We start from the raw sequence: 12,378 nt of genomic DNA on the forward strand, positions 1-12,378 counted from the left end.
GGTCATAGAATTTCCCCAAAAGACATTCTTTCTAAACAAATTCACACGTTATAAAACAGATACAAAGATCATAGAAGCAATCTTATTCACCACAGCTGGAGCCCACCTATATTATGTAAAAAATAAATAAAAAAAATTACTCCCTAGCTATCCTGGGTGACAACTAGGACTGGGCATTTCCCTGATTCAGATGTCTAAGATACAGGACGTCCTGCTCTCCATGCTGCCTATCCTTGCAGCACATTTAAACTTTGTGTACATCAGCCAATATGACATAAGTGGACATACACTATGTCTTACCCATTCACACGTCCGCAAAATGGGTCCGCATCCGTTCCGCAATTTTGTGGAGCAGGTGCGGACCCATTCATTTTCAAAGGGGCCAGAATGTGCTGTCCGCATTTGCGGATCTACACTTCTGCATCCGTTTCCGCAAAAAAAAAAAAATAGAACATGTCCTATTCTTGTCCGCAATTGCAGACAAGATCAGGCATTTTCTATTCTAGTGCCGGCGATGTGCGGTCCGCAAATCGCGGAAGGTACATTGCCGCTGTCCGTGTGCAAAACACTTACGGACGTGTGAATGGACCCTCATAGTAACATTATTAAAGGTTACGTTGTATCTTTATGTATGTTCTAATGGATTGCCTTCCTTGTACAATGTTATAATATACTTTCTATGTTAGAAAGTATTATAGTGCATTTGTATTGTGCGGCAGTTGTGGACAAGAAAAAGCATTTTCTATGAGTACGCCAGCGGAACGCATATTGCCGGTGTCCGTGTTTTGCAGATCCGCAATACACATACCGACGTGTGAATGTACCCTAAAGGGGTTGTGCCATCTCAGTCATTGGTGGCATATTTTAAATACAGATATTGACGTGGAAAATTTAAAATATCATAAATATGTTAACCACAAACATTTAAACAATAAGTAATTATCCGATGACACATTTCATAGCTCAGTTATAAATGTATTAGCTTTATCTGACTGCCGACTATGTGATCATTATGTATCCCACATACTGGTGCTTGTAGATCAGTGCTTGCACAGTGCACGACCACATCCTATCAGCAAATCTGCTGCGAGTGTTCAGTCCGTTTTAAAGGGGTATTCGCACGCTTGCTGGCGTCGCCAAAGCAGTGAACGGAGAAAGTTGTGCACACCTTATCAGGTGGGACAGGGGTCTGTGGAATCCCATTATGGAACTAGGTGCAGGTCTGAGAGATGGGACCCACATCAGTGACACAATGGCATATTCAATGGCAGACAGCAGAGGGTCTTTCCTATAGGGGGTGTAAATCAGAGGCAGGCCAAGTAGATGTGCTTTGCAGATAGCAAGACTACTATATGTAGGGAGGGGAAAAAAAATGACAACTAGCTTGGCTAGTCAGAAATGCTGACATGACTGTATTGCCATTTAAAAATTCTAAGGCGCAGAGTGTCTAAAGGGCACTTTACACAGGCCAACAATTGAAACGATCATCGCTAACCAGCGCTACTAGTAACGCTCTTTAGCGATGATCTGGTGGTGTAATGCACCGCCAATTACCCAATGAACTAGCAAAATGCTTGTTCATCAGGTTATTGTATAATTTGTGCAGCACAAAAGATCATCGTTTCCCAGTGGCAGATGGTGCTGCCAGGAAATGACAAGACATGGGGGAAGAGCATTAGCGAACGCTTCTCCACATACTTTGAGAGAAGCTGGAGGAGATCTTCTGCTAGCCATCAGGAGATTATCGGGAAGGAACACTTCCTCCCCAACAATCTGCTAGATCGTCGTCCCACATGAAGGAACCATTAGATTCTGAAGGAAGGAACTAATCTTGATGACATCTTACCTGTAGAAAGCATTCATTAACTTTCCTGCAAGGAAAATCCCCAGAGATAATTACAATTTGAAAAACACCTACTTGAGAAACAACTGTGATTTAGCTTCCATTAATTCTACTCCATCTCCTTCCTCAGGTTGAAGAGGTAGTCCAGCAAGAAGAGACACCACAGCCTCCATGCTTGCCTGGTCTAGGTCCCTGTATAAGACGAAAAATTAGGAATCTGATCTTCTGAACAAACTCACAATGTGTGTCACAGATGGTGAAGATAAGCAAATTCTGTACCTGGTTAGACACTTGACATCTTCATCTGCTGCTTGATTAGAAGTTCCCATTACCCAGTCTGTCAAGTATTCTACCATCTTATTTCTAAGAAGAAAAAACGGGGAAGTAAAAATTACATGATTTAAAGGATCGCATCTAATAAAGGATCGCATCTTACATTAAAGCAGGATATACAAATGAGATATTAAAGGGGCTGAATTCTTGCATAGCTTTATTCATATTTCACAGTCATAATATGAACATGTGAATAGACCCTTAGGCTACTTTCACACTCGCGGCAGACTGTTCTGGCAAGCAGTTCCGTCGCCGGCAAAACGCATGCAAACTGATTGCATTTTAAGACTGATCAGGATCCTTATCAGTCTAATAAAATGAATTGCAAGAATGGATCTGTCTGTCCGTTTGTCATACGGACAAACTGATCCGCTTTGATTTTTTTTCACATGCGCAGACCGGAAGGATGGATCTGGCATTCCGGTATTTTGAATGCCAGATCCGGCACTAATACATTCCTATGGAAAAAATGCCGGTTCCGGCAGTTTTTTTGGGGCTGGAGATAAAACCGTAGCATACTGCAGTATTACAGTATCTCCTTCCTGATCAGTCAAAAAGACTGAACTGAAGACATCCTGAACAGATGATGAATGGGTCCGCAGCCATTCAGAGGTTTCAATTTGATGCAATTTGGTGGGGGAAATATCTGTATACCTTCCCTATATAGCTTAGCCTGCTCTCCCTCACTCACTGGAAGCCTTTTGGCACCAGGAGAGGTATAGGGTGGACTCTTATTGCATTTGTTGAGGGCCATCTGGCACCAGGAGTGGTGTGGAGTGGGCTCGGCATGCATGTTGGTACCTGCATTCCTTGGATATAATGGAGGCCATTTTGGCACCAAAGATGATAGAAATTAAAGCGGGCCCAGCGTGCAAGTGTAACCTACATTCGCTGAATCGTATGGTAGCCGTCATGGCACATAACAGGTAGAATTTAGTGTTAGGTTCCCGTCTTACAGAGAACGTCTTGACATGTGGCAGACGGGCCCATTTACATAATAAGCATAGCATTAGAATACTTTTTTGTACTTTATTTGGTTTGCAGAGTGCTGTTGCTATATGTACAATCTGCGCCTCAAGTGGATCTATTGGATCCATGCTCCAGCATTAGATACGAGTTATTTATTATGGCAAATTATATATACCAACTTACTGGGCAGACTGATATATATGGAGTTCGTGTGAAACTATTATTTATTGATAAAATATCTTTATTCATCTTTTTTGTTTTTGATGTATATTTAGACTACTGACATTTGACACCTGACAGTTGTATAGTGGGTCTCTGTAGGTGGTAGTATCTATCCCTTGTCAGGGCCATACAGGGTGATTAGGAGGTTCCCGGCACGGGATCGCCCCTATCGGGACGGCTATTCCGTTTTTGTAGGCAGGGTTAATAGATTATAGGGCAAGCTGAAAGGTCAGATATTTTTCCCTCCCCCAGCAATAGTCCATATATACCCAGCCTAAGTAGATAGAGATTTTTAGGCACGAATTAGGGCATTTCTAACAAATACCATTGAAGGTTACGTTTTATACTGGTGAAGGTGCTATGTGACTTCTTCAAAATAAAATGACACTAGTGACGAATTTGGACTTCTTATGTCTGTATTGATCAGAACTGTGATTTAGCATAAAATGCAGACAGTCTGTAGTTTTTGTGTCACATAGCAAATTAGCTAATGCAGATATACTAGAAATCTCAGATAAAAGTAATTTCATGACATTCAGTAAAGATAGTACACATGTAGGTTGTTTTACAAGTCCCTGCACCTCTTCGGCACAGCTCTCCGGCAGTGAATAGGGTGGCCAAAAAAAACTGTTACATGCAGCGTTTTTTCATCCAGCTGACTCTCTGCATATATGCGTCAGGATCTCTGCTGGATCCCATTACACTTAATGGGGTCCGGCGGCCAGGAAGCACTATCCAGCGATGCTGGGTCCAGAGAACTCTCTGCTGGACAGCTGCGCTGCAGATAAGAAACTTGCCTCACCAAGTTCTGCTGCACTAAATATACAATGGTTAAGTTACAATATTAATTGGTTCCTGGACTTTCATTGTAAATTGAAATGATTGTGACTTTAGTCCATAACTCCATGGAAAACCAATAAATTGGTTCCAAAGCTCAAATATGTCATCCCAAGATAAGAAAAAGGGACGTTTTAAGAAAAATAAGCAGATAAAAACAGATAAAGTCCTTACATAAAGCAGACAGGAGTAGATGCTGGAAGCTGTAAATCCCTTTCTATGGTTGAGGGCAGGAGCTTCTTTAGGGTCTGGCATAGTACATACATGTACGAGAACAAAAATAAAGTCCCAATTCACCGAGTGCCCAACGAAGCAGCTCACCCTAACACAGACAGGGGGCAGTACAGAATATGTAGCCCCTCTACGGTAATACTAGACAACCAGTAAAGGTGCTTTACCAGTCAAATGACCATGCTGATTAGTTGGATCTGAGTCTGAGAAATTGTATGTTCAGTCTATTTTCAACTTACCATGGCCCAGAAAAGACCACTGTATGTTGAAAATATTGTATGCTGAGGCCATTGTATCTTGTAACTCTAGTACTCACCTGAATTTCATTTCCTGACAAAAAGAAAGATCGTCCCTTCTTTCCATCATCACCTCCACCAGTTGACAAAGCTTTGTCTTGATCTGAATGGCATGCACCATGTTCCCCAGTACACGGACATACCTATTAATACATTTTTGGTGAATTAGAGACTATACGTAAATGGATGAGGCGAGTGACCCCCAATCAGGTGACTGAAGTGCCTCCAAACAAACATGCACAGTGCTATTTTAGCTTAGGCGGCCATTTTTTTCATAACTCACAGTAGTGTTTGCATAAGTTTGCTGTAATTTCTACAGAAGACACGTGGAAACTTTTGATACATTCTAATTATTTTCTGGGTTTTCTTTCCATTAGTAAATGTTATCAGTTGGCTACAATACTGTACCCTCTGTGTATAGGCAATAGATGTGCGCCCCGATTCCTCTTCACTGAATGACCAGAGTGTGGAGTTAGAATGGTGCAGCAGTCAAGACAACTCCGCACTCGTCCCATACACACAATATACAGTCAATACAATACAATCAAATCCTTCCTCACTATGGTTGTGCAGTGAGTGCTTGGGACCCTGTCCAGCGATCAAACTAAACATTACATATCCTGTGGATAAGTAATAAATTATAACTTGTGGGAAAACCTCTTTAAAGGGGTTGTCCCACAAGGAATATTCTAGTTTTCAAGCTAGCATCTGTGTCTGAATGCTGTTGTAATTGCATGTAATAAAAAAAAAAAAAATAATGTGCATAGCCACTGAGCTATTCAATGAACGGATCATCCAGTCCATAACAGAACTGTCCTATCCTTGTCCCTAATATGGACAAGAATAGGACATGTTCTATCTTTTGAGGGTGCTGTGGAACAGACATACAGATATGCATCTTTTGCTGCCCCACTGAAGTTAATGGGTCCAAAAAATGCAGATTGGATGCATGGTTGTGTGCATGAGCCCTTAGAAAGAGACTGTCATGTACTATAGGATGTCCGTTTTTCATTTTTATTTTACATTAATCATGGGATAACTCCTTTAGGTGCTTAGGATCTATAATATTAATACCCAAATACTGCTTAGTATTAAAAAAAGCAAATCTCTTAGATTACCTGACAAGATTGAGCATCATGGTCTCAAGACTGGCTTGTCCCAAATGTTCAGAACTGCCTTCTGTGTGATTATCGAGCAAGTTCTTCAGAATGGTAATTGTCTGTTCAACAAACTGGGTATTGGTGTCATTAAGTAAAACCTAAAATACAAGGAAAGCTCATTAAATCAACAGTTTAACTAGGCAGACCCAATGGGACATGCAAAAGTGTATGCACAAGCAAGATGCAGACAGATGGACTTCTGCGTTCTGCACAGACTGCCAAACTGAATATTAAACACACACATGTGTAAAACACATCAGCGTCTACTTCCTTACCTGCCCCTGGGAGTCAAAAAACTTGCTGATATTGTTCTTCATTTTGTTAAAGAGCATTGGATACAAGGCAGGGCTTAATTCTAAACCAACCAAGTCTTTAATGTTTGTTCGTATCTGCACTCCAACCTTCTCATTGTTGCATACCATCAAAGACAGAAGCCTATCAAGAAACTTGCTGACAGGGGTTTCAGCATTTCCCTCCGTAGACACCATTGAGATGACAGAGCCTTTGCGTTCATTTACAGGGCCCATTGGCGGACTGTAAGTGACAAGTCCGACACTGCTTCGATGCTGCAGACAAACTCCACCAAGGGCTGAAAGAAACCCAGTCATGTTAATCCACTCCTGGAGAGAGTCCGTATCTGAAAGATCTATAGATCCACCTCCGCTCACGTGAGACATCCTCCTCTTCACAATGGTCTTATGAAGACTTTCAGTGACCTGTAGGTAAAGTCGTTTGAATGAATCATATTTCAGCGAACATCAGATAACACAGTCTGAAGGATCAGAATTGACTAACTTGGTAAAAATCCATTACCAGAGGTACCAACTAAATATACAGACAGAATATCTGTCTTAGTCCTAAACTATGCTCAAGCAATAATGTAGTGTAAAATGAAGTTTAAAATGGTTGTCCAACTAAAAGCGGGAATATTCCTAGTGGATGCATATAATGTGTAATTCGGGTCCAATCCAAGAAGCACCATGGCTATTCCATTGTTTCAACGATCAGACCTCTGCTGATCACATTGACTGCATATTCTAGGGATAGGTCATCACATAGGCCTGACAAACCCTTTAAAGGGGTTTTCTCATAGGATTTAGGGATAAACATCTGTTAGCTAAGAGTCCAACCTCTGGGACACCTGAAGCTTCCCATAATAATGAAGTAGAGGTGCATGCACGACCACTGCTACATTCAGTTCTATGTGTACAGCAGTCCGTTCTGTGATTGCTGGGGGGTCCCATATGCTGTCCCCCCAGCGCACAGATACTGTGAATAAGGGATAAGTATTATCACTGGGAAAACTCCTTTTAAGGGAATCTGTCACCAGATTATTATTTTTTTCCTTACTGCTCCCCGTTCCCCTACTGTCAGCACTCAGAGCTGCGCTGAAATACACTGTCAGGACTGTAGTGCATGCACATGAGTCCCCTCCATTATGTTAGCATGGTACAGCAGTCCTGACGGTGTATTCCAGTACAGCTTTGAGTGCTGACAGAAAATAAAAAAATGTCAACCTGAACGCCTTATGTGCAGAACTACTCATGTATTACTACTGGGGATGAGCAGGAGCTCCATACAGTATTAGAATGTATTGGCTCCAAAGAGCCAAAGTTATTGCTTCGAAGTCTCGCGAGACTTCTTGAAGTTATTGCGCGAAGCCTTGTGAAACTTCTTGAAGTTATTGCTCGAAGTCTTGCGAGACTTCGCAAAGCAATAACTTCTGCTCATCAGAGTCAATACATTCTAATACTGTACGGAGCTCCTGCTCCATACAGTATTAGAACAAAGTTTTACGCGAATCGACTTCGGATGTTTCATCCGAAGTAGATTCGCTCATCCCAAATTACTACTACTAATAGTCCAGTGACAGATTCCCTTGTTTAAACCATATGCCGCTCCAGCAAAATATGTCTAACATTATGTGTATGCTCATTTTCGGATTGTTAAACTCAATAAAAAGCCATCACAGATTACACAACCACTGTATGTGATTACACCTTAAAAGGAACCTGTCACCATGAAAATAATGTACAGTCTTTTTGAGGTCAGTAGACATATAGGTGGTCTTACCTGGTGACTGACAGCCATCCCTTTATATATGTGTATACATAGTTAGCTGTCATACCGCCTACTTGGCTACTGAACACAAAGAGCAGTTTATATTAACCAGCTACCGACTGCCTAACGCAGGGATGCGTCCTGCAGGCGGTCGGTCTGTTCCTCCTTGACGCTCCGGCGCGTCATCTCGCGAGACGCGATATTTCCTGTGAACATGTGCTCACAGGAGCGCGCGTTCACAGGATCGGAAGGTAAACTAGTTGATCTACAGCCTGCCAGCGGCGATCATTCGCTGCATTTTAACCCTTGAAAGGTATATCAGACGCTGTTTTGTTAACAGCGTCTGATATACCTGCTACCTGGTCCTCTGGTGGTCCCTTTTGCTTGGATTGACCACCAGAGGACACCGGCAGCTCTGTAAGTAGCACCAAGCACCTCACTACACTACACCCCTCCCTGTCACTTATTGACCCCTTATTAACCCCTGATCACCCCATATAGACCCCCTGATCACCCCCCTGTCATTGATCATCCGTGAGGGGCATTGGCGAGTTCCTAGAATATTTTTTATTTTTTTTGGCACAAGTTAGCGGAAAATGATTTTGTAAGAGGAAAAAGAAAAAAAAAAAAAAACATTTTCTGCTAACTTGTACGAAAAATAACAAAATTCTAGGAACTCACCATGCCCCTCACAGAATACCTTGGGGTGTCTTCTTTCCAAAATGGGGTCACATGTGGGGTATTTATACTGCCTGGCATTTTAGGGGCCCTAAAGCGTGAGAAGAAGTCTGGAATCCAAAGGTCTAAAAATGCCCTCCTAAAAGGTACTCATTGGAATTTGGGCCCCTTTGCGCATCTTGGCTGCAAAAAAGTGTCTCACATGTGGTATCGCCGTACTCAGGAGAAGTAGGGCAATGTGTTTTGGGGTGTATTTTTTAATATACCCATGCTGGGTAAAAGAAATCTCTCTGTAAAATGACAATTTGTATAAAAACAAAAAGGGAAAAGTTGTCTTTTACAAAGATATTTATCTCACACAGTATGGGTATATGTAAAAATACACCCCAAAACACATTGCCCTACTTCTCCCGAGTACGGCGATACCACATGTGTGACACTTTTGCAGCCTAGGTGTGCAAAGGGGCCCAAATTCCAATAAGTATCTATGATTTCATAGGGCATTTTTTACACATTTGGATTCCAAACTACTTTAGGTCCCCTAAAATGCCAGGGCAGTATAAATACCCCACAAGTGACCCCATTTTGGAAAGAAGACACCCCAAGGTATTCCGTGAGGGGCATGGTGAGTTCATGTAAAAAAAATTTTTTTGCCACAAGTTAGTGGAATATGAGACTTTGTAAGAAAAAAAAAAAAATCATTTTCAGCTAACTTGTGACAAAAAAATAACAACTTCCATGAACTCACTATGCCTATCAGTGAATACCTTAGAGTGTCGACTTTCCGAAATGGGGTCATTTGTGGGGTGTTTCTACTGTCTGGGCTTTGTAGAACCTCAGGAAACATGACAGGTGCTCAGAAAGTCAAAGTGCGTAAATTCACATTTTTGCACCATAGTTTGTAAACGCTATACCCTTTACCCAAACCAATAAAAATACACTTATTGCTTTTTTTGTTTAATCAAAGACATGTAGAACAATCAATTTAGAGAAAAATGTATATAGAAATGTAGTTTTAATTGAAAAATTTTACAGCAGAAAGTGAAAAATTTCTTTTTTTTTTTTGCAAAAAATGTAGTCAATTTAGATTAATAACAAAAAAAGGTAAAAAGTCATCAGCAATGAAATACCACCAAATGAAAGCTCTATTAGTGAGAAGAAAAGGAGGTAAAATTCATTTGGGTGACAAGTTGTATGACCGAGCAATAAACTGTAGTGTAAAAGTAGTGTAGTGCAGAATTGTAAAAAGTGGTCTGGTCATTAAGGGGGTTTAAGCTACGGGAGCTGAGCTGGTTAATATAATACAATATATACGGAATCTTTTCTCATAACGTCTGGGACGTGCATGGCATTTTCACCGTGACAGCGGTTTTAATGTGGAAATGACAGTAAAGTAAGTTTATACATTTTAAAGAAACAAAAGGGCAACATTGTTTCTCTACCTGACCATCTTCCAGTTTAGTCTTTGGGAAGTTTAAGATTAACTTTGTTGCTTGCTCCCACTTTGCATATGTGTCTTCCCATGCCTAAAAAGAAACACATACTATTCAGAAATAATGTCGAACACATGCAACTTATCTTATTTGAACTATGCAAAAAATAAAAAAGTAAAAAATAACATCGTTTGCCAGAAGAGGAGAAACTCACCTCTGTGTTTCCAGCTGTCGGATGCTCTATTCTTCTAAGTAAGGCCATAACTCGCTTCTGTAGAGCTGCTCTGCCTAAAACACAGCAGTTAGTCAGAAGGTGAACTGTGACAGTCTGCTTTCTTTTTGACATCTTAGTGAACCTTAGGTCAGATTTACAACGTAGAACACAAGCCATCCATATGAAGAAAAGCTTGGGAATGTTGGAGAATATCCTCAAGCTCATTCCTGAGATTAGGCGTGTAAAAATGGAGGGCGCAATCTGGTCAGTACAATGTAGGATGACCGAAGACTCAGTACATGGCTCCAATTAAAGGGTTTCTACCACTTGCTTTGCACACATTTCGTTTTCAGACACTAGCAATCCGCTAGTGTCTGATGTACAATACAAGCTAAGTATTATATTCTTCTGTTCGGCCGTTTGGTTTAAAAAAGCACTTTTATATTTATGCAAATGAGCCTCTAGGTGCTATGCGGGCGTCTTTTCAGCACCTAGAGGCTCCGTCTACCTTCATAAACTGCCGCCCAGCTCGTCGCTCCAGCACGCCCATCTCCTAGTGAATTCGATCCTCCCCCTGCTTCTGGCGTCTGAAATCTCGCGCCTGCGCCGTTCGTCTCTGCATTCGGCGGCATTTGGCGCATGCGCAGTGGAAATGTCTGAGCAGGGAGCAGTCAGACATTGACTGCGCCGAATGCAGAGACGAACGGCGCAGGCGCGAGATTTCGGACGCCAGAAGCAGGGGGAGGATCGAATTCACTAGGAGATGGGCTTGCTGGAGCGACGAGCTGGGCGGCAGTTTATGAAGGTAGACGGAGCCTCTAGGTGCTGAAAAGACGCCCGCATAGCACCTAGAGGCTCATTTGCATAAATATAAAAGTGCTTTTTTAAACCAAACGGCCGAACAGAAGAATATAATACTTAGCTTGTATTGTACATCAGACACTAGCGGATCGCTAGTGTCTGAAAACTAAATGTGTGCAAAGCAAGTGGTAGAAACCCTTTAAGGAGGACCTGTCACTTCTCCTGACTTGTCTGCTTTAGTAAATAATGGTATTCAACAAGTAAAGACACTTCTATCTGGAGACTAAGTTGTGCCATTCCCCTCTTATTCCTGAAAGAAGTTTATGAAGGTACAACTGGGTGTTACACCAGTTGGAGGTATCCCTGCACAGGCTGACAGTATCTAGTCATACTTTATGTGCTGTCCGCATCCGTTAATCCGTTCGGTGGTCCGCCCCAAAAATATAACCTGTCCTATTCTTGTCCACGCTTTGCAGACAAGAATAGGCAGTTATATTAAAGGCTGCCCGTGCCGTTCCGCAAATTGCGGAACGCACACGGACGTCATCCGTGTTTTGCGGACCTCAAAACACACAACAGTCGTGTGCATGTAGCCTAGGATAGACATGTCAGGAGAGGAGACGGGTCCTCTTTAATTATGGTCATGGTTGAAACTCTTGGGGTCCCGGCAACTGCCCTCCCCAGCCTGCCCTAACTCATTTAACAACATATGCACCAGAAAACTGGTGCACAATTCAACCAAAATCTTCTCCGGCTCCTGGCTGGAGTAGCTCTCATTTCACATGTGGCACACGAAGAGCAGAGGGTTCGACAAATGTATAATTGGTTAAATCTCCCTCTGACAAAGTTTTAACTAACACTGGCATGTGAAACGCTAATGGTCCTCCGATATGCCTGCCCTTGATACAGAGGTGCTTATTTCATAAGTGTCCATACCAGTTGACAACATATTGCTGACAGATGCAAACTCCATGAAGGTGTTGTAATTTGGTAAGAAATTGTGGACAGACACTTCATCCACCCCACAACGGATTTCAGCCTCTTCACACAAGCTCCGGAAACATGACATTGCCACTAGAACAGCTTCAATATCTGGGCTCCAGAGAAACATGTAGAGGGAAACTTCCAATTTAGTCTGAGCTTGTCGGCAAATTGGGATTCCACTTCCAGCTGCAGCACTTTCCTTCAGAAAGAAGTCAAAATATTATTGCATGCAGGAAACTACATCCACCTAGTCTAATGTACAGAGAAATCAACACAAAGTCCAACTAAATGCAGATCCAGATGATTAGTATAACGA

General features: G+C 41.9%; 1 protein-coding gene across 1 annotated transcript in view; it reads right to left on the bottom strand.

Moving 5' to 3' along the window:
• Window positions 1–12,378, bottom strand: part of NF1 (neurofibromin 1) — a 192,512-nt gene that overhangs the window by 136,219 nt on the left and 43,915 nt on the right. Inside the window, 8 exon segments of the mRNA XM_044285074.1 lie at window positions 1,919–2,035; window positions 2,123–2,206; window positions 4,752–4,874; window positions 5,850–5,989; window positions 6,167–6,607; window positions 10,073–10,156; window positions 10,278–10,351; window positions 12,015–12,261. Coding sequence (XP_044141009.1) covers window positions 1,919–2,035; window positions 2,123–2,206; window positions 4,752–4,874; window positions 5,850–5,989; window positions 6,167–6,607; window positions 10,073–10,156; window positions 10,278–10,351; window positions 12,015–12,261 — 1,310 coding nt within the window.

The sequence above is a fragment of the Bufo gargarizans genome, chromosome 3 (genome assembly GCF_014858855.1).
Source record: "Bufo gargarizans isolate SCDJY-AF-19 chromosome 3, ASM1485885v1, whole genome shotgun sequence".
Classification (NCBI taxonomy): domain Eukaryota; kingdom Metazoa; phylum Chordata; class Amphibia; order Anura; family Bufonidae; genus Bufo; species Bufo gargarizans.